We start from the raw sequence: 23,141 nt of genomic DNA, 5'->3' as shown, positions 1-23,141 counted from the left end.
GGACAACTGTGTGAAGTATTGAACTGGGTGAACTTCACCCCACCTATCACAATCCCCAGCCTGGTACGATATCACAAGAGAAATAGCCTTGACTCAGTCAATTCGCAGTCTTGCTTCGAATATGAGTGGCCATTTGGGTAAAGTGTTAGGTAGCTGCCTATGTCTGGGTAACCGTACCCCAGTGCGAATCCACAGATTCAGGGGAGGAAGGGAATGAGGAGAGAGTGTGTGTGTGTGAGAGAGAGAGAAAATGGGCAGCATGGTATCACAGTTGCTTCACATCTCCAGGGTCCCGGGTTCGACTCCCGGCTTGGGCCACTGTCTGCGGAGTCTGCACGTTCTCCCCGTGTCTGCGTGGGTTTCCTCCCACAGTCCAAAGATGTGCAGGTTAGGTGGATTGGCCATGATAAATTGCCCTTAGTGTCCAAAAAGGTTGGGTGGGGTTACGGGGATAGGGTAGAGGTGTGGGCTTGGGTAGGGTGCTCTTTCCAAGGGCCGGTGCAGACTCGATGGGCCGAATGGCCTCCTTCTGCACTGTAAATTCTATGATTCTATGAAAATGCAGATTGATGTCGGGCATGTGCCTCGGAGGCTTGAGATTGGCAGTGTGGGGGAGTTCAATTAACATTAACTCTGCTACAGTAGTTAACCTGAGGGTGAATCAGTATGAAGCACGTGTCACACAATAGCCCTTTCACAATGTAAAGCTGTACAGCCCTTCAAAGCTACTGACCCTGATGATATAATCAGCAGTTACAAACAGACTAAAAAAGACAAGTAGGAGATTACCATTGAATCAAAATTCTTTAAAACTGGGCTTCAAACAAAATCCTAATGGCAATACTCTGTTTTAACAGGAGGTCCTGATGGTGAAACTTCCTCTTTAACAGGGGTCCCAATGGTGAAACTCCCTTTTTAACAGGGATTCCTGATCAGGAAACTCCCTCCTTAACAGGGGTCCTGACGGTGACACTCCTTGACTTAATCTACACATCTTCTTTGGACACTAAGGAGCAATTTAGCATGGCCAATCCACCTGACCAGCACATCTTTGGACTGTGGGATGAAACCCACGCAGACACGGGGAGAACGTGCAAACTCCACACAGACTGTGACCCAAAGCGGGAATCGATCCCGGGTTCCTGCCGCTGTGAGGCAGCAGTGCTAACCATTGTGTCACCGTGCTGCCCCATTATAGCATATTAGCTTGGACAGAAGATTGCTTAGCTAACAGGAAACAGAGCAGGCATTAATGGAACAATTTTGGGTTGGAAAGATGAAAGGAGTGGCGTGCCACAGGGATCAATGCTGGGGCCTCAGCTATTTACAATGACTTAATTGTGCATTTGCTAAATTTGTTGATGGCACAAAGATCGGTCGGAAAGTAAGTTGTGAGGAGGACGTAAGGAGGCTGGAAAGGGACATAGAAAAGTTAATCGAGTGGGCAAAATTTTGGCAGATGGAATATAGTCCAGGAAAATGTGAACTTCTCCACTTTGGCAGGGAGAACGGAAACGCAACATATTGGATTGGATTTGTTTATTGTCACGTGTACCGAGGTACAGTGAAAAGTATTGTTCTGCGTGCAGCACAAACTGATCATTCCGTACATGAAAAGAAACATAATAGGGCAAACATAAAATACACAATGTAAATACATAGACACAGGCATCGGATGAAGCATACAGGAGTGTAGTACTACTTAGTAGAGAGGATGTCTGACAGGCAATGAAAGGGTCATTTTGAAGTCTGGTAACAGTGGGAAATATATTATCTAAATGGAGGGAGTTTGCAGAACTCTGAGATACATGAATCATAAAATGTTAGTATGCAGGCACAGCAGGTGAGCAGGAATGCATGGAATGTCAGCGTTTGTTGCTAGTGGAATGGAATAAAACAGTAGGAATATTTTGCTGCAGTTGTACAGGGCACTGGTTAGACCACCTCTAGGGTACTGAGTACAGTTCCTGTCTCCTTACTTAAGAAAGGACATAATTGCATTCGGAGGCGGTTTCCTCGACTGATTCCTGAGAGGGGGAAAGGTTTACCCTCTCGGGAAAGGTTGGACAGGTTGTGCCTGTATCCATTGGAGTTTAGAAGAATGAGAGGTGACCTTTAGAAACATGTAAGATCCTGCAGGGAATTAACAAGGTGGATACTGAGAGGATGTTTCCCTTTATTAAAGAGATCAGAACTAGGGGACACAGTTTTAAGACAGAACTCGGGAGGAATCTTTCCTCCGAGGGTCCTGAAACTTTGGAGCTGTCCCCCAGAGTGACGGAGCCAGGGTTGATGAGATAGATTCTTGGCTAACGAGGGAGACGAAGCGTATCGGGAATGGGCAGAAAGTGGGAGGTCACAGTCTGATCAGCCATGATCTTATTAAATGGCGGAGCAGGTTTGTGGAGCTGAATGACCTATTTCTGCTCCTAATTTGTTTGTTTGTCTGTTTCATGCCTCGTGCAAAGGGCAGTGTGAACAGAGACTAATTGCTTGCTGCACCTGCATGCTAATTTTGTTTGCTTGTACACCAAGTCCCTCAGAACATCAATCTTTATAAGTTTCACACTTTAAAAAAAAAAATTCTGCTTTTCTATTCTTACTATCGAAGTGAATGACTTCACACTTGCCCTCATTGTACTCTGCCTCTTGTTCCTCTATGCGCGTAACATGACATGTAGGGTTGTGAGAACAATGAATGTTAGAAGCAGTTCGATGTGAGATGAAGACATTGAAAGATGCACTTGCAAGATTCACAAGCCTAGCTGAGTAAAAAGAACACTCCCCCCACCCCTTGACCCTGATCAGAATAATGAGACTTGAATGGACTGTTGGAAACTAGCCATTGTGAGGCCGATTGATACATTTTCATAGAATTTACAGTGCAAAAGGAAGCTATTCGGCCCATCGAGTCTGCACCAGCCCTTGGAAAGGACACCCTACTTAGGTTCACGCCTCCACCATATCCCCGTAACCTCCCCCGCAAACCTTTTGGACACTAAGGGGCAATTTATCGTGGACAATCCACCTAACCTGCACACCTTTGGACTGTGCAAAAGGGGAGAAAACCGGAGCACCCAGAGGAAACCTACGCAGATGCGGGGAGAAAGTGCAAACTCCACACAGTCACCCAAGGCCGGAATTGAACCCGGGACCCTGAGGCTGTGAGGCAGTAGCGGTAACCACTGTGCCGCCCTGCCGCCCAAGATCAATACAAGGAGGGGTTAAGGAGGCATTGCAGGTCATTTGATTCACAACTTGTATTTATATATAGTGCATTCTGTGTAATTAAACATCACAAAAGCATTATAAAACAAAATTCAACACAACCGTATGAAGAGGTTTTAGGACAGATGGCTAAAAGCTTGTTCAAAACGTTAGGTTGAAAGGCAGCATCTTAAAGCAGGGAAGGGAGATGCAGAGGTTTGGGAAGAGAGTGCCCCAGTTTAGCACCCAGGAAACTGGCAACCTGTAAGATCTACCATGCGGATTTAGCGGCACTTTGCGATCACTAAAACTCAGTAGAAATTTGAGTTAAAACTTCTCAGGTGCAAATAAGAATCTGTTTTATTTGTCTGTATTGATTACAATTGAGAATCATTTAAAGTCTTATTCTCTAATAAGTCCAGCTAACAAAGGACTCAATCGAAGCAATCTTGTAGACAATTCAACTTTCAAGTAATACAGAAATGATTTTCTTGCTTACGGAAAACAGCTTGCAATAACTTCAAAAAGTCAAAGTCAGAAAATGAAATATGAAAGACAGAAAGACAGCGTTAAGTCAAAGTATAGATTGATTCATGAAGAAAAAAATGACCGTACGATCTACCACGGTTATACTAAATCATATCAGACTTTAGCCATCTAGCTATATCCTGATGTAATCCTAATTGATTTGGGTTAGAATCAAATAAGTTTGATTCGATGCTCAGCCGTCTGTCATTAATAGGCAACATTAACCTAAAATGTATTCTTGTATGAGCTATGGAATGCTATTCGGCTTCCTTATTGCATAAACTTGCTCGTTAGGACAATGGCCTCTATGCTGTTGCCATGGGAGCTTGCCTTGTTCTTGGGTTACTTTATCTTGGAATTGTATTTGTTAGCTGCAAAGGAATTCTGTTGTTCTGTGTTCTGTTTGCAGCTATGTTCTGAAATGCTGAATGTGTGTTTTGAAATGACCTGAGGTTATGGGTGAGTTTTAAAATGGTATTTAATAGACTCGGGGCGTAATGCTAAATAGCTATCTTTTACCGATAGAAAATAGCTGGCTTCTACAGTCGGCCCTTTTGATAAATCGAAAGAATAAGTGATATTATCACAAGATAAAAGACATTATTAATGCGATAGGATAAGTAAAAGCGCAAAGAATAACTCATTCATATTGTCATTGCAGTTTTAAACAATAGAGTGGATAAGCATTGCATTAAAAGCATTTCAGCAATAATTATTATAATAAAGAATAACAATTAATAAATTAATCAAATTTGATACTACTGATTCAGTGTTAATAAATTATACAATATGTTAATAATACATTCAAATAAATGAATAATAATGCAGTAAATAATAGTTCAACAAAAACTTTCCATTTTGATGTTATTGGCTAGTGGTGCATATAAATAAATATGAACCATGTGGATTGGTGGGGCACTATGAGTAGACATGCATTAGCCAAGGTATCTGATCAGCAACATTAGTACGTAAATGATAAGTCCAAATATGCAAAATAGGAAAAGTCCCTTTATGATAATTCCTGTGCCACCCAACCAATTGGAAACTCAACCCCAAAAAGTGTAGTCAAAGTGTCGGTCAAGTTTTAAAAAAACGTTGTATTGGATGTGAATTGCCAAGTTTGACATCTTCTGTATTAAACACAAAAGCCTGTTGAAAGGGTTAATTTTCTTGCAGAGACAAAAAGGGCATATAGTGGGTGGATAAATTGGAATGATACCATTTGCATCTCTAAACGTTTTTCATATATGTTACTCAAATGGACTGGGAGTAAAAGTTGGATTGCTGCCAAATTCCCGTTATCAAGTGTCTTAGAGTGATGTGTTCTCTTGGAATGTAGATTTGCTTTTAATCAGAGTTGTGTGAAACAGCTTCCACATTGTCTGAAGTTTTAATTTCCAGGCTAATTTTAAACATTTATTTTAAAATATCAAACACAATAACTTATTGAATATATGACTGAACCAATCTTGCGCTGAATCTTGGTTTTCTGTAGATAAATTCACCGGCTGTATGGGCAGCTGTCCCTCTTCTAGCTGGAGCAGCTTCCACCCATCTGGAGAATTTATCCACTATTACGAGGACGTCATTGTATTGTTGACATTTAGGATGGGTGATGTAATCTACCTGTATATCCTGGAATGGGCCTGCAGGAGCTCTTAATTCAGGCATTGATGTTATTGGCTAGTGGTGCATATGAATAAATATGAACCATGTGGATTGGTGGGGCACTATGAGTAGACATGCATTAGCCAAAGTATCTGATCAGCAACATTAGTACGTAAATGATAAGTCCAGATGTGCAAAATAGGAAAAGTCCCTTAATGATGTTAATTCCTGTGCCATCCAACCAATCGGAAAGCCATCCCCAAAGAGTGTAATCAAAGGGTTGGTCAAGTTTTTTTTTTTTTGTATATAACCCAGCCACCAATCTTGGAACAAAGGAAATCAGGGTGCTCAAGAGGTCAGAAATGAGGACCTTGGGAGAAGACACCAATTGTGTGATCATGGATGGGTGAAGGACAGAGGAGATGAAGTTTATGGTACAATGTTCACACAGCCCTTGGGCACTGAATGTAATCTCTCTGTAAAGCAGCGCTGCAGCATAAGAATTATTGGAATTATTAAGGTCATTCACAAGAGACTTGAGGCTAACAAGTCTTTAGAATGGGAGAAAGCAGACGTTTTAAACAAGTTCATAGATCCTTAAAGTAATAGGATAACTAAATTGTGATTAATGCTTGTTGCCGAGTAGTGCCACAGGTCAAGTCTCCATCTGGGGTTTTGTCCTTTTCACCAAATGAATAAATGATGAGCTCAAAGGTATAGAAAGTAATCGATCTTAAATTTGCACATTAAAAAAACAGAAAAATATTGTATTTGTAAAATAGTTCGCCAAGTCTCATAAATGCCTCGGGATAATTAGCATAGTCATGCTGGCAAACTTGGCAGCCATTTGAAGGCACAGCAGGATCCCAAGCATTAGATGATTGGCCAATTAATCTGTTTATGTTGGCTGAGAGTGGGACGTTAAAGCAGTACTATGTTGTATGGGAAAGCAGGATGTTCTGAGGAAGAGGGGGATAGTCAGTCAGATTGAGTCGGGGGATCAGAAATTGAATTTAAAAATAAATAAATTTAGAGTACCCAATTCTTTTTTCCCCAAATAAGGGGCAATTCGCGTGGCCAATCCACCTACCCTGCACATCTTTGGGTTGTGGGGGTGAGACCCATGCAGACACGGGGAGAATGTGCAAACTCCACACGGACAGTGACCCAGAGCCGGGATCGAACCGGGTCCTCAGCGCCGTGAGGCAGTTGTGCTAACCACTAGGCCACCGTGCCACCCTCGGAAATGGAATTTAACATTGTGCAGCAAAAGTATATCTGGACTGAAAATAGTAACGGAATTGCACACTACATACAGGGTACCGTTTAAACTGAGTCTGGAAAAAGAATCAGTTAAAGCATGAAGATGAGCAACAGTCACTTCCTATCTCTAAACTCCTCCAGCTCTACAAGCTGGAGAACCTTGTGCTCCGTCAATTCTGGCCTCTCGTGAACCCCGCAATTTTAATTGCTCCAACATTGGTGACCGTACCTTTAGCTGGCAAGGCCCGAAGCTCTGGTATTTCCTTCCCAAACCTCTCTGCCTCTCTCCTCCTTTTAAGATGTTCCTCAGAACCTCCTTCTTTGATTAAGCTTTTGATCACCTATCCTCACATCTCCTTATGTGGTTGGCTGTCGATTGTTGTCTGATACCATTCCTGTGCGCTGTCTTGTGGTGGTTCACCATGTTAAGGACTCTAAATGCAAATTGTCGTTGAATAGGAAGTGCTATCTTTGTTCAACTGCTGATTGTTCGTGTGCTTTTCCTGATTAGGACTAATGAGGCTATCCTGCTGGCATTGTACGAAGCTGTTCACTTAAACAGAAACTTCATCACAGTATTAGCACAGGTGAGCACGCTAACGTTGTTCTGAGCCCAACCTAACCGTATTTTCTGATACCTACAGAAGCGGCTCTCCCAATAGAGTCCGTATACTGTTTCATTTAACGAAGTCAAATGGCTCAGTACCCCCCGACTGCGCTAGCTGGCCTTGGTCACCGCGGCAGCAGTGATGCGCTCTGATAGGTCTCACTGGCCCATGACTAAGAAATGGTAAATCAGCCAGGATTCCTTTTTTCAAACACTGTCCCAAAGTAACTGCATGTCATCTCTGCCTTTCTACGTGGCCTCCCAAGATGGAATAGCCTGGATGTCTGGATTCACAGATGAAGAATAGCCACTTGGATGAGAAGCATTTGTGAAGCTCCTACCAGAGTCTGAATCAGCAGCTTCAGAACAGGAGGGGTGAAGGTATTGGAATGGGACACGTAGAGTGCCAGTCAAGCACTGGCTATTCTGTACGAGTGGTCAGTGAAGATAAGATTTGCCCATTCTCACCTCCACAGCCACATTACGTGATGCATTCACTTATGTACAAAAACTTGGGGGAGGTATAAAGAGGACAGCTTGTGCACCTGGAGCTTGGTCTCCCATTCTCCACGTTCCATAAACTTCAACTCGTATAAAACTCTGCTGCCTGTCTTTAACTTAACAAGTCCCATTCACCCATCATCCTGTGCTCGTTAACCTACATTGACTTCTGATCTGGCAATGCCTTGTAGCCGAACCCTCCCTAGCTCTGTAACCTCCTCCAGCTCACTGAGATCTCTGTGCTCCTTTCATTCTGGCCTCTTGCACATTCAATATTGGTAACCTGTCCACTATCGCCTTCTCCGGTTCATAGCGACAGGACAGGTGTCTGTGTCTGTGATTTCCTCTGCATGATAATAGGACATGAGTCTGTGATTCCCCGTGACCACGATGGACGCAGATCTGTGTCTGTGATTCCACTATGTGGTGATGGGACGTAGGTCTGGCCTAACACAAGTGTCCAACAACCTTCATGCATCTGTCGCCTGCGTGCAGATTCTTGACTAGGGACTCCAAGGTTCGCAAGTTCTCCATCGCTACAGGACTTGACAGGTGGACCCTGGTAGAAGCCTGCACATTACTTTGTTTAACATGAACACCCAGGGGTGCTACCATTAGACCATAAGATCATAAGACATAGGAGCAGAATTAGGCCACTCGGCCCATCGAGTATGCTCCACCATTCAATCATGGCTGATATTTTCTCATCCCCATTCTCCTGCCTTCTCCCCATAACCCCTGATCCCCTTAATAATCAAGAACCTATATATCTCTATCTTAAAGACACTCAGTGATTTGGCCTCCACAACCTTCTGCGGCAAAGAGTTCCACAGATTCACCACCTTCTGGCTGAAGAAATTCCTCCTCATCTCTTCATCGTTGTCCAAATGATCTTGATGGGTTGGTGGTCAGTTTTCGGTGACGAATTGAGTCACGATGACAGGGACCACCTTCCTACTGCGGCCTTCTTCCACCTTCACAGCCAGTGCGATGCATAATCTTCCTTCACCTGCCCTACCATTTTGGGCAGCACTTTGTCTGGCACCCCCTCCCGGTGACATCGCTCAAGGAATGATCGAAGCGCACATGCCAATGTGGCGATCCATGTAGCCATTTCCCCACACAATGCTGGGACATGTGTCTGTGATTCCACCACATGGTGAACTCATGATTTGAACTGGCCTGCCATATGCAATTGCCGGGTGGATATGAGCAGTTTCTCACAGTGAGGAGTAAATGGCCTCAATGCCTACATGTTAATGGGATCTTTACATTCCAGAAACTTGTGGAGCCAATTTTCCACTTTCATTTCCAGTCCCCATTTATTTATTTGGAAAGCAAGGAAAGGAAAGAGATTAGTTTTGAATGTCAGTGCAGCTACCGTTCATAACCAAATAGGCTGTGAATGGTAGCTCAGGTGTCCATTGACCAGCAGGTTAGCCCAGGGTCCCACTAGTGAAGGGAGATGTCCTTGAACCTTATGCAGCCTCTGATTTTGACAAATAAATACCATCAATTAAAAGAAAAACATATTTGGAAATTACATTTCTTGAAAAATTAGTAATTGTTACTGTAAAGATTCTTTGATATGTACAGGTAAATCCTGAATTTACGTAATGCCAATGTACCAGAAAAGCCGGTTTTCTGGAATGAAAGTGATTGGGTTGAGTTTTTGGGGTGAGTGTTATTTTGGTTTATTTTTTCAGTCGATTAGGCTTTTTATAATAATCTTTATTGTCACGAGTAGGCTCACATTAACACTGCAATGAAGTTACTGTGAAAAGCCCCTAGTCGCCACATTCTGGCGCCTGTTCGGGTACACTGAGGGAGAATTCATAATGTCCATTTCACCTAACACCACGTCTTTCAGGACTTGCGGGAGGAAACCGGAGCGCCCGGAGGAAACCCACGCTGACACTGGGAGAACGTGCAGACTCCACACAGACAGTGGCCCAAGCCAGGAATCGAACCTGGGACCGCTGTGAAGCAACAATGCTACCCACTGTGCTACCGTGCTGCCCACCTGAAACGTTCCCTCCCGGGAATTACTTTTTACTATAATTCTCAGGGTGAACTACATATTTGTCGCTTTTAAGGAAAATCCTTTTTTACAGAATGAACTTGTTTGGTAAAGCAGGGATTTACCGGTATTTGGGATAAAGTCTCTAATTGCAATGTTGTTTTTTATTAAACTCAGAGCCACCCAGATATGGGGCTGGTTAGTATTCCAACAACACCAACACTGCCTACAACTCCGACCACGCCTTTGGGAAACATGTCTCCTTCATCAGACGGCAAGTCTTCCTGAAATTATTTACTTCTGTAACTGCTCCCCTTCTTTCTTGAAGGTGGTGTGTGTCTGTCTGTGTGTCTGTCTGTGTGTCCGTCTGTGTGTGTCCGTCTGTGTGTGTCCGTCTGTGTGTGTGTCCGTCTGTGTGTGTGTCCGTCTGTGTGTGTCCGTCTGTGTGTGTGTCCGTCTGTGTGTGTCCCCGTCTGTGTGTGTGTCCGTCTGTGTGTGTGTCCGTCTGTGTGTGTGTCCGTCCGTCTGTGTGTGTGTGTGTCCGTGTGTGTGTGTCCGTGTGTGTGTGTCCGTCTGTGTGTGTGTGTGTCCGTCTGTGTGTGTGTGTCCGTCTGTGTGTGTGTGTGTCCGTCTGTGTGTGTGTGTGTCCGTCTGTGTGTGTGTGTGTGTGTCCGTCCGTCCGTGTGTCCGTCCGTGTGTCCGTGTCCGTCCGTGTGTCCGTGTCCGTCCGTGTGTCCGTCCGTGTGTCCGTCCGTGTGTCCGTCCGTGTGTCCGTCCGTGTGTCCGTCCGTGTGTCCGTCTGTCTGTCTGTGTGTGTGGGCTGTCTGTGTGTCTGTCAATATGTGTGAAGCAGTGGTTCAAGAAGGACACTCACCACATTCTCGAGGCCAATTAGGGATGGCCAAGGAATGCTGGCCGAACCAATGATACCCACATCCTGTAAAATAGTTTTTAAAAAACCCACTGCCCCATCCAGCAAGCCATCAAGCCAGTTTTAGCACTTCTGCTGGTGACTTGGCAGAGACAGCCCAACTGGGTTAATACTGTTTGGCAAAACCCTGGGGTTGTCAGTGACCCACCTGAGCAGGAGGGCAACGAGGGGAGCAAGCATCCCAAGTTGTTTTGATTGGAGTTACTGGTGGCCAAGTTTCATTTCCTGGTACAGATTTGGTGACATCATGTTATGTTGAATGACGATTCCATCATGTAACCGAACAGCGCAGCGCTGTTTCCATGGTGTCACTGGGAACTGCGCCTCCACAGAAAATATCTGCTCCCAAAAGCCCCTCACCAGCAGTTTGAATGTATATCTGCATATACCAAAACAAGGATCCATTCAACCCATCAGTCCAGTTACTTCCATTCTGCACTGCTCTGCTCTCTAAACAACTCAACCTCTTGAGGGAAAGCTCTGCAAATATTACCTGACCAGATTCCCAGGGTTATCCAGATTGTCTAGCGAGTCTCACACTCCTTTGATCCTGACATTGGCTGGTTGCATAGCTGAAGTTTAAAAAAAAAAAGGCAAAATGAACTGTTTCCATTGGCAGGAGACTCGGTAACCAGAGGACACAGATTGAAGATCAAAGTCCGGCGGAAATGAGAATTTTTCTTCAGCAGCAGTTTGTGATCTGGAACGTGCTGCCTGAAAGGGCAGAGGAAGCAGCTTCAGTGGAAGTGACTGTAAGAAGGGAGCTGGATTAATACTTGAAAAGGAAACATTTGCAGGACTACGGGGAAAGAGCAATGAGAGTGATACTGAGAGGAGTGGGCTGGCATAGGCATGCTGGGCTGAATGGCCTCCTGTACTATTACATTCCACAATTCAACGTAACGAATATGAACGAGGAGCAGGGGTAGACCATTCAGTCCCTTGAACCATTTAATAAGGTCATGTTTGATCTGATAGTAACTTCTAATTTGCATTCTGCTTACCACGATAACCTTTCACCCCTTTGCTTAACAATAATCTATCCACCTCTGCCATTGGCTTCCAACACCTTTTCCGGAAGTGAGTTCCAAAGACACATGACCCTCTGAGAGAAAAAGCTTTGTCTCGTCTCCGTCTTAAATGGGTGAACCCCTTATTTTTAATCAGTGACCCCCAGCTCTAGATTGTCCCACTAGAGCAAACATCTTCTCCACATCCACCCTGTCAGTACCCTTCAGGATCATGTGTGTATTTTTATGAATATGGACGATCCAGGAAGAGGAAGCTAGATTAGTGGTATGACCTCCTCGGAAGTGGCAGACTGTGTTCCATCCGTTTCCCCACGACCACCACAGAGTATGAACTCCTTTGGCAAAACGGGGCAGGGTTTCCCCTTAACAAGGGAGAACCTCATTGTATAAAAACCCCGGCCTGGGTGCAGGTCAGGGAGGGTGACCCTTCGGGGTGAGTTGTGTGTACCTAAATAAACCTGAGTTAATTTTCTCTTACTGTGCGTTCCTGTGTGTCACTTTGTTTGAAACTACTAGTCTTCTAGAAAATTTGTTTGGGTGATCATAATCTTCCTTTATGTCCACATCATCTTCATCCTGTATCCTCTCCTATGGCTGCCCGGGTCCTCACCCCGGCCTCAGCTTCAGGCCGCCCTTCAGCCCCGGCCTCCTCCTCTTGCCTGCTCCCGCTCCAGCTGCCTCTCCCCGGGTCCCCGTGCTCCCGGAGGGGCCTCTCCCTCCTCAGCGGCCGCACATGCAAACAACGATCGCCGGTGTGATACACACCTCCCAGCCCTGCTCAGTCGACACTAGAAGGCCGACCCCTCTACAAAAGGATGAATGGGCCTCCTCCACAGCCGATGGACATCTGTCCGGACCTTGGCGGGAGTGGGTGGGCTAGTGTTATGACCACCTCTGAAGTCACGGACTATGCGCCATCCGTTTCCCCGTGACCACCACATTGTGAACTCCCCCAGGTAAATGGGGCCGAGTTTATCCTTAACAAGGTAAACCTCATAGTATAAAACCCCCACCTGGGTGCAAGAAGAGTTAGTTGTGTGCACCTAAATAAACCAGAGTTATTTTTATCCTACCGTGCATTTCTGTGTGCCTCTTCGTTGGATTCTACAATTAGGACTGGGATTTTGTTTCTTCACAAACAGAGAATTCAGAAGAAACTTCTTTCCCCAGAGAGTGGTAAGCGTGTGGAGCTCATTACTACAGGGAGTGTTGAGGTGAATAATTAAGATGCAATTGAGGAGAAGCTTATGAGGGAGATGGGAATAGAGGGTCATGCTGACAGTTAGATGAGGAAGGATGTGAGCAGGGTCAAGTGGAGCAGGAACACCCCACACGTATTGATTGGCTTGAATGACCACTTTTCCTGTGCAGCAGCAGTGCAAGATACCGCGCTGACTGCAATCGAATGACTTGGTACAGTCTGGAGACAGCCCTGGTCATTAAAGTAGAATTGTGTTTCATTTAATTTATCCCTATCTCTTTCCGCTGTAGTAATGAATTCTTCAGAACTTCCATTGGATCCCAACCTGCACACCAGTAATCTCCTCATCACTTTCCTCAAGTATTGCTCCATTGTCATGCAGGATACGAAAGGTAAGGAAAGCAAATTATGACCAAAATAAAAGAGTTTGGAACCTATTTAATACCAGTGTCTCGTAGAAACTCTTTGATCTATTCTGCCATTCAATCATGACCGATCTGTACCCAAATGCTATTTACCTACCGTTGTTCCATACCTCTTGATACCAGCCCGTACCAGCCTCCCCGAACAGGCGCCGGAATGTGGCGACTAGGGGCTTTTCACAGTAACTTTATTTGAAGCCTACTTGTGGCAAGCTATTTTCATTCATTCATTTCATTTGATACCTTTGTCCAACAAACATCTCTCCCATCTTGTCATTTTTAATTGACCTCCAGAATCCAGTCTTTTGTGAGAGACACTTTCTGGTGTCCTCTGCACTTCTGTGGATCAAATCCCGCAACTCCCAATCCAATAGCATTGTTGGTGGACCGGCACCACACAAACAAACGGTGCTCAGTCGGGATTTTGTGATGAGCAGTGCGTGGTGGCTCTGCCAGTGGTGGTGCCCATCCCATGAACGGATAATAAAACGGCATTGCAGCCCAACACGAACTGGGTGCCAGAGCAGCCGGGCATAATTCCCACTCCAAATTGGGCCTCTGTTCACAACTGCATGCGGCCGGTAAACAGCAGGAACCTTGCTGGATCTCCCTGGACAGCTTCCTGACATGGGGGATTTCAATTTTAGGCCACTTGTGTCGTCAAATGCTAGCCTTAGAAAGGGGGAATTTCAGCAATCCAGAGCAGGGGGGCAGAGGCGAGCATTGGTCAAGGATAGTCCATAGTGTTAACACGGAACTGTGAGGAGCCAGGTGGTATCATTTAAAGAATTTTGGGTGGCGGTGGGTCCCTTTGAGGCTAGACAACTCACAGCCCTGTTCACCTCGAAGGTAGCTGGCCTGCTGCTAACTGTGTGCTGGGCAAGCCAGTTTGATAATGAGACCATCTAGCAGGACAGGCCTTAAAATAGTGAGCAGTGCACTCGTAGCTTAGAATGTGCATGTGTCCGTCTAACCTGTTTTGTATCCTACCATATTTCTTTAATGTCAGGCTCCGACTGAAAACCGTCGTGTCGCTCTCCAGCTGCACAGATGAATTTTCACTCCAGATTTTGAGCCCCTTTTGTAGAAAAAAAACCAAGTGAGCGTGTTTTACGCTGTCATTCTTGTGGGGGCTGGATAGAGCTGGAAGCCTGCTCCACAGAGATGGCACCCTGATCAGAACTGAAGTGTTAATCAGTCACCACCCCCCTCTCCAGATCACCGGCATTCCCCCACCCTCAGTGACCACATCTCTCCGTGCCTGTGAGTTTCCCCTCCCTACCTGTTCTCCTCTCTCGGTACAGGTTGCCATTGCCAGTGTTAACCTGTACCAGGGGGAAGTACCAGGGCACTGCCCAGGTATGTCCCTCTCTCTGTGGGGATGAGACTTAGCCTCCGGCGGGAGCCCCATGACTGTTTCTCATTTTAAAAAAGCTGTTGTGTACTTCGCTGACGTAACGCCACTTTGGCGATGTATGAATATTTACTGAGGGTGGATAATGTGGCGTGCAGGCCTGTTAATGTTATGATCTGTTGTAATCCACTGTGACGTTGCTGGCGAGTGGGGAAAACCTTGAAACCTGATCTCTCCGGAGAGAATCGGGTTTCCTGACTCCCTCTGGATTTTCCGCCTGCGTCGCCGCTCTCCCTGATGCCGATCGCGAACTGAAAATCTGCCCCAAAAGTCTGTAAATCATCTTCAGATTTTCCGGGCTTCAGTACTCAGAATCACTGGATGGGGTTTTTTTTTTTTTCCTGCTTCAGTTTGCCCTTCTTTTGACTGGGTTAGATGCTGAGAGGCTATTGGTTGGAGAATCCAGAACCAGGAATCAAAGTCACAGGATGTAGGGTTTAGCCCTTTTTGGCCGAGTTGAGGAGAAATGTCTTCACAGAGAGGCCTGTGAATCTTTGGAAGGCAGAGATTGATAGATTTTTGTGCAAGGAGGGAATTGAGGAATCTGGGGAGGGGGAGGCAGTTTTGATAGGAAAGTGATGATGAGGTAGAAGGTCAACCATGAGTGAATGACAGGGCAGACCTCAGGGGCCGCATGGCTTCCTGCTGCCTTTTATTGTTTTCTGTGCTACCTCGAAGTCAGTGCAGCTTTGTAACCATATCCGCATTATGTTATGCTTCAAACATTTATATTGCTCTTCATGTCTTTTGTGTGATATATCAGAATCCCTGATTCCTGGGATGCATATAGAAATCACAGCACAGAAGGGAGTTGACTTGACTCTTTGTGCCCAGGCCAGCTCCCCACCAAGTCTTTTCCCTTCCAGCTTTTGATATTTCAGTTCTTTGAGTGTTGATCTAATTCTCTGTTAATCCTTGCGATTGCCTCAGTTTGAGTGCCCCCCTGTTCTTGAATAAAGCCTGAGGATTTAACACTTTACCATTGCCAGCTCTCCAATATAAATGAGCTTTTGTTATTATCTCCCTGTGAGCTCTCAATGCATATCCAGCCTCGTGAAAGGGCAAGGGCGAGTCCGTTGAAGTGCCACATTATTCTAAATGCTGTAAAGGACAAGAAGCAACTCTGTGCTGGTGACTCAGTTTTCCCTTGTTATTGTGCTTTTATGCTTTCATCCTGCTGGAGTGCAGCCAGTTTCTGTGCAGTATCCTCTTAAGTGGCATGTATTGTAAATGCTGCTCGGAGCTCCTCATCTGCAGCCAGCAATGACTGATCTGAAAAAAATGGTGGTTGCAATTGTAAAGTGATTTTTAAAATAAAAAATCCGTTTCCAACCCTCATTCTTCCGCTCACTGTGAATGCACTGATTCAAGCACTAGGCTACTGGTTCCTCGGGCTGTGCAGTCCCTCGCCATTGGTGCCCATTAAGGCACCAGCTTGGTTCAGTTGGCCATGCCCTCAGTATTAAAGGATCTCCGCTCTGTAAGAGGTGCCGTCTTTAGACGTGACTTTTAACCGAGGCTCCTTGTGGCCCCTCGGGTGAAGGAAATGGCCCAGTGGCAATATTCGATGCTGAGCTTGGAGAGTCATAGAATTTTTTTTAATCATAGAATTTACAGTGCAGAAGGAGGCCATTCGGCCCATCGAGTCTGCACCGGTTCTTGGAAAGAGCACCCTACCCAAGGTCAACACCTCCACCCTGTCCCCATAACCCAGTAACCCCACCCAACACTAAGGGCAATTTTGGGCACTAAGGGCAATTTATCATGGCCAATCCACCTAACTTGCACATCTTTGGACTGTGGGAGGAAACCGGAGCACCCGGAGGAAACCCACGCACACACAGGGAGGATGTGCAGACTCCGCACAGACCGTGAACCAAGCCGGAATCGAACCTGGGACCCTGGAGCTGTGAAGCAATTGTGCTATCCACAATGCTACCGTGCTGCCCCGTCGATCCGATGTCCCCAGTCCATCCCATAACCATTGGCGCTGAAAACAGATGATCTAGTCAGTCTCTCACTGCTGTTCATCGGAGCTTTCTGTGCACATGTTGGCCGTCCCGCTTTCTATAATACAGCACTGACCGCACTTCAAAAAAAGATTTAATTGGTAGTAAAGCGTTTCGAGATGATCTGAGGCTGTGAAAGGTGCTACAGAAATACAAGTCCTTTCTCCCATTGCCTGATCGTGGGCTTTGAGTATTAAACTTGAGCTGTGGGATGCATTACAACTGTGTCCACACCGGTTCTATCCTTTCTCTGCACTCATGTAGTTTTCAGCATCGGTCACAGGTATTGATCAGGAGCGGAAACCTGTCTGGTATTACCCTCCCCTTCTCCATTACTCCCTTCTGAAGTCACGTTCGAGATCTCGGAAGTTGGTGGGACAGATAGGTTATCTTATTCACAGTCAATAATCAATGTCCCATTGCCGCCTCTTGTAATTCTCGAATCTATTCCATGAATTCTTCTTTCAGATGAGCATCGGTTGAACAGTGCCAAACTCTGTCTGATCATCCTTACCTGTATCGCAGAGGTAAATACAAAATACCTGTACCACATGCGTTCCCGCATTACTTTGAGTTCTTCCAACACTTGTAACAGTAGCCTATTCAAAACTCCTAGGGCAGGTCCAGCATGGGATTAGATGCAGAATAGAACATCCTGGTATATTATCCCCACCAAACACTCCCAGGACAGGTACAGCACCGGGTTTGATACAGAGTGAAGCTCCCCCGACACTGTCCCCATCAAACACTCCCAGGACAGGTACAGCACGGGGTTAGATACAGAGTAAAGCTCCCTCAACACTGTCCCCATCAAACACTCCCAGGACAGGTACAGCACGGGGTTAGATACAGAGTAAAGCTCCCTCTACACTGTCCCCATCAAACACTCCCAGGACAGGTACAGCACGGGGTTAGAAACAGAGTAAAGCTCCATCTACACTGTCCCCATCAAACACTCCCAGGACAGGTACAGCACGGGGTTAGATAGAGTAAAGCCACATTGACCCTTACCAACTTTTACAGATGCACCATAGAAAGCATCCTATCGGGCTGCATCACAGCCTGGTATGGCAACTGCTCGGCCCAGGACCGCAAGAAACTTCAGAGAGTCGTGAACACCGCCCAGTCCATCACACGAACCTGCCTCCCATCCATTGACTCCATCTACACCTCCCGCTTCCTGGGGAAAGCGGGCAGCATAATCAAAGATCCCTCCCACCCGGCTTACTCACTCTTCCAACTTATTCCATCGGGCAGGAGATACAGAAGTCCGAGAACACGCACGAACAGACTCAAAAACAGCTTCTTCCCCACTGTCACCAGACTCCTCAATGACCCTCTTATGGACTGACCTCATTAACACTACGCCCTGTATGCTTCACCCGATGCCAGTGCTTTTGTAGTTACATTGTATATGTTGTGTTGCCCTATTATGTATTTTCTTTTATTCCCTTTTCTTCCCATGTACTTAATGATCTGTTGAGCTGCTTGCAGAAAAATACTTTTCACTGTACCTCGGTACACGTGACAATAAACAAATACAATCCAATCCAATCCCCATCAAACACTCACAGGACAGGTATAGCACGGGGTTAGATACAGAGTAAAGCCCCCTGTACGCTGTCCCCATCAAACACTCCCAGGACAGGTACAGCACGTGGTTAGATACAGAGTAAAGCTCCCTCTACACTGTCCACATCAAACACTCCCAGAACAGGTACAGCACGGGGTTAGATACAGAGTAAAGCTCCCTCTACACTGTCCACATCAAACACTCCCAGGAGAGGTACAGCATGGGGTTAGATACAGGTTAAAGCTCCCTCTACACTGTCCCCATCAAACACTCCCAGGACAGGTACAGCACGTGGTTAGATACAGAGTAAAGCTCCCTCTACACTGTCCCCATCAAACACTCTCAGGACAGATACAGCACGGGGTTAGATACAGAGTGAAGCTCCCTCTGCACTGTCCCCATCAAACACTCCCAGGACAGGTACAGCACGGGGTTAGATACAGAGTAAAGCTCCCTCAACACTGTCCCCACCAAACACTCCCAGGACAGGTACAGGATGGATTCAGTAGTTTCATCTAATGTGTTCCCAACAATATGGCACAGACCTCACTGCTGCAGTGACATTTGCTCTGCAAGCCCATGATTTACACTCTTTCTGTTTTGTTCTATTTCAGGACCAATACGCGAATGCCTTCCTGCATGACGACAACATGAACTTCCGGGTTAACTTGCACAGAATGGTGAGTACTGAGTTGAGATGCTGGGTGAATAATTCCCCACTGTAGAAATTCCCAGCATCGCTGCCATAGTTCTTTAATGGCTAAACTTTCCAAGGAACCTGAAAAGAATTCATCAAGTACAAGTGAAGTGAAATTGAGTCCTGACTGGAAATAGTGTGTATGTGGAGTCCCATCTGAAATGCTAACCTGTCCCTCCATTTTCGGTTGTTGTCTGATCTGGATGTCCTGAACTTTCTAATACTAATAATCTTAATTAGTGTCCCAAGTAGGCTTACATTAGCATTGCAGAGACGTTACCAAGAAATCCCCTCGTCGCCACACTCCGGCGCCAGTTGGGCTACAAAGAGGGAGAATTCAGAATTAATTCACCTAACAAACACGTCTTTCAGGACTTGTGGGAGGAAACCTGAGCACCCGGAGAAAATCCACGCAGACATGGGGAGATCGTGCAGACTCCGCACAGACAGTGACCCAAGCACCCACTACCCTCTGTGTAAAAAAAAAAAAACTTGCCTCGTTCATCTACTCTAAACCTTGCCCCTCTCACCTTAAACCTATGCCCCCTAGTAATTGACCCCTCTACCCTGGGGAAAAGCCTCTGACTATCCACTCTGTCTATGCCCCTCATAATTTTGTATACCTCTATCAGGTCGCCCCTCAACCTCCGTCGTTCCAGTAAGAACAAACCGAAGTTATTCAACCGCTCCTCATAGCTAATGCCCTCCATACCAGGCAACATTCTGGTAAATCTCTTCTGCACCCTCTCTAAAGCCTCCACATCCTTCTGGTAGTGTGGCGACCAGAATTGAACACTATACTCCAAGTGTGGCCTAACTAAGGTTCTATACAGCTGCAACATGACTTGCCAATTCTTATACTCAATGCCCCAGCCAATGAAGGCAAGCATGCCGTATGCCTTCTTGACTTCCTTCTCCACCTGTGTTGCCCCTTTCAGTGACCTGTGGACCTGTACTCCTAGATCCCTCTGACTTTCAATACTCTTGAGGGTTCTACCATTCACTGTATATTCCCTACCTGCATTAGACCTTCCAAAATGCATTACCTCATATTTGTCCGGATTAAACTCCATCTGCCAAGTCTCCAAACAATCTAAATCCTGCTGTATCCTCTGACAGTCCTCATCGCTATCCGCAATTCCACTAACCTTTGTGTCGTCTGCAAACTTACTAATCAGACCAGTTACATTTTCCTCCAAATCATTTATATATACTACAAACAGCAAAGGTCCCAGCACTGATCCCTGTGGAACACCACTGGTCACAGCCCTCCAATTAGAAAAGCATCCTTCCATTGGTACTCTCTGCCTTCTATGACCTAGCCAGTTCTGTATCCACCTTGCCAGCTCACACCTGATCCCGTGTGACTTGACCTTTTGTACTAGTCTACCATGAGGGACCTTGTCAAAGGCCTTACTGAAGTCCATATAGACAACATCCACTGCCCTACCTGCATCAATCATCTTTGTGACCTCCTCGAAAAACTCTATCAAGTTGGTGTGACACAACCTCCCCGTCACAAAACCATGCTGCCTCTCACTAATACGTCCATTTGCTTCCAAATGGGAGTAGATCCTGTCTCGAAGAATTCTCTCCAGTAATTTCCCTACCACTGACGTAAGGCTGTAGTTCCCTGGATTATCCTTGCTCCCCTTCTTAAACAGAGGAACAACATTGGCTATTCCCTCTACACTGTCCCCATCAAACACTCCCAGGACAGGTACAGAATGGGGTTAGATACAGAGTAAAGCTCCCTCACACTTTCCGAACAATGGACATCAGAACCAAAATTGGATGACCCCTCATTAACTGCTATCCCATAACTAAATTAGTGCTGTATTAGCATCATAAAATCACCCCAGTGCAGAAGGAGGCTATTTGGCCCATCATGTCTGCACCAGCCCATGGAAAGAGCACCCAACCTGCTCCCACACCACCCACCCTATCCCCGTAACCCAGTAACTCCACCTAATCTTTGGACACTAAGGGGGCAGCACGGTGCTGGAGCACCCCGAAGAAATCCACGCAGACACGTGAGAACCTGCAGACTCCGCACAGACAGTGACCCGAGGTCGGAATTGAGCCATGCTTCCTGGTGCTGTTAGGCGCCGGCTTCCTGGCGCTGTGTGGCAGGCCCCTGGCGCTGTGTGGCAGGCCCCTGGCGCTGTGTGGCAGGCCCCTGGCGCTGTGTGGCAGGCCCCTGGCGCTGTGTGGCAGGCCCCTGGCGCTGTGTGGCAGGCCCCTGGCGCTGTGTGGCAGGCCCCTGGCGCTGTGTGGCAGGCCCCTGGCGCTGTGTGGCAGGCCCCTGGCGCTGTGTGGCAGGCCCCTGGCGCTGTGTGGCAGGCCCCTGGCGCTGTGTGGCAGGCCCCTGGCGCTGTGTGGCAGGCCCCTGGCGCTGTGTGGCAGGCCCCTGGCGCTGTGCGGCAGCTTCCTGGCGCTGTGAGGCGGCGGCTCCCTGGCGCTGTGAGGCGGCGGCTCCCTGGCGCTGTGAGGCGGCGGCTCCCTGGCGCTGTGAGGCGGCGGCTCCCTGGCGCTGTGTGGCAGGCCCCTGGCGCTGTGTGGCAGGCCCCTGGCGCTGTGTGGCAGGCCCCTGGCGCTGTGTGGCAGGCCCCTGGCGCTGTGCGGCAGGCCCCTGGCGCCGTGCGGCAGGCCCCTGGCGCGTGAGGCATCTTGTCCATGAGTAAGTTGACAAGCTTTATCCAGGACAGTAATATGCAGCTGATATTGACTAAACCCTGGATTGATCACTGGAAGACAGATCCCAACACTCTTCCATTCCTTGTGGGGCGTTTTCCTCACTTACAGCTGAATGGAAAAGTTGGGAGCAAGAGCAGGGAACAGGGAAATCTCTGCTAGTCGAGCATGATTTTGAGAGAGAACCAGAAGGTAAATCTAGAATGAGGACGCCATCGGAGTCCTGACTACTGATCGCCACTCACCCTGCTAATCCTCTCGGAGATATCATGGGCCTGCTTTGTTTTTTGGTTGATTATTACTTTCTCTGTCGGTCTTCAACTTATTAAAAGATGTTTATTTTGATTGGAGTTCAGCAAGTATTGCAATAACAGTATTTCAGTGTTTCATGTGTGAAGGGATTGAGCGAGGAGGTGACGTTCACCTCTCATAAAAGGACTATTCCACGGTCTGGTAACTTTTAAATTACTTTCTAGCCCATGAGACATCGGAAGAAGGCTGCAGAGAAGAACATCCCCTCACGCCCTCTGGTCTGTGCTGTCTTGGGTAAGTATCTTTACTTGTCTCTTCCCTCTGTGAATGATGATCTGAGTTTGTTAAAAAAATGACCCTGCGGAAATAGAAAGCAAGACACCGGATTCTGAGTTAAAAATGATGAATGTTAAGAATACAGCCTGCTGAGCTCAGGGATTAATGTTACTTTACGGGTAGCCCATCTGAGAGAACTGAGTTTCACATGTGTCCCTCATTCCGAGGTGTGAATGGCCCCATGCCATCGGAAACTCAAAATCTACAGCCCTGCTGTGGGATTATTTGTCAAGAACCAGTCAATAGATCTCGGCCCTCTGTATTGTAGAGCAGAACCCAGTGTGTCTGGGAAGAATGTTGCACAGCACCACATGGAACATCACAAGAATTAAGAGCCATTCAACCCTTAAGCCTGCTCTGACATTCAATATGGTGATGGCTAATCTGGTTGTGAACTCCGCTCCACTTTCCTCCCTAACCCCCATAATCCTGGACTCCCTTGTCGATCTAAAGTCTGTCTAACTCAACCGTGAAAGTATTCAATGAGGCAGCCTCCACCATCCTCTGGGAGGAGGATCCTACAGACCAATGACAATCTGAGAGGAACAAATTCTCATCTCCGTTTTATGTGGGATACCCTTTATTTTGAAACTGTGCCCCCTATTTCTAGACTCCCCCACAAGGTGGAACAGGCTTCCTGCATCCACACTGTCGAGTCCCTTTATATGTTTCAATAAGATCACCTCTCATTGGTCATGAAGCGCATCAACACCATACTCCCAAAACGCCTTGATCCACTGCAATTCGCATACCGCCGCAAACGGTCCACAGCAGATGTCATCTCCCTGGCCCTACACTCATCCCTAGAGCATCACGACAATAAGGAATCCTACATCAGACTCCTATT

At 46.6% G+C, this 23,141-nt stretch overlaps 1 protein-coding gene across 1 annotated transcript in view; it reads left to right on the top strand.

Moving 5' to 3' along the window:
• Positions 1-23,141, top strand: part of armh3 (armadillo like helical domain containing 3) — a 193,922-nt gene that overhangs the window by 51,094 nt on the left and 119,687 nt on the right. Inside the window, exons 13-18 of the mRNA XM_072479710.1 lie at positions 7,118-7,193; positions 9,912-10,008; positions 13,188-13,289; positions 17,211-17,269; positions 18,930-18,995; positions 22,183-22,252. Of these exons, the coding sequence (XP_072335811.1) occupies positions 7,118-7,193; positions 9,912-10,008; positions 13,188-13,289; positions 17,211-17,269; positions 18,930-18,995; positions 22,183-22,252 (470 nt within the window). The remainder of the gene's footprint in view (positions 1-7,117; positions 7,194-9,911; positions 10,009-13,187; positions 13,290-17,210; positions 17,270-18,929; positions 18,996-22,182; positions 22,253-23,141) is intronic.

This window comes from Scyliorhinus torazame, chromosome 16 (genome assembly GCF_047496885.1).
Source record: "Scyliorhinus torazame isolate Kashiwa2021f chromosome 16, sScyTor2.1, whole genome shotgun sequence".
NCBI classification, from domain to species: Eukaryota; Metazoa; Chordata; class Chondrichthyes; order Carcharhiniformes; family Scyliorhinidae; genus Scyliorhinus; species Scyliorhinus torazame.
This window is presented reverse-complemented; position numbering and strand designations above follow the sequence as displayed.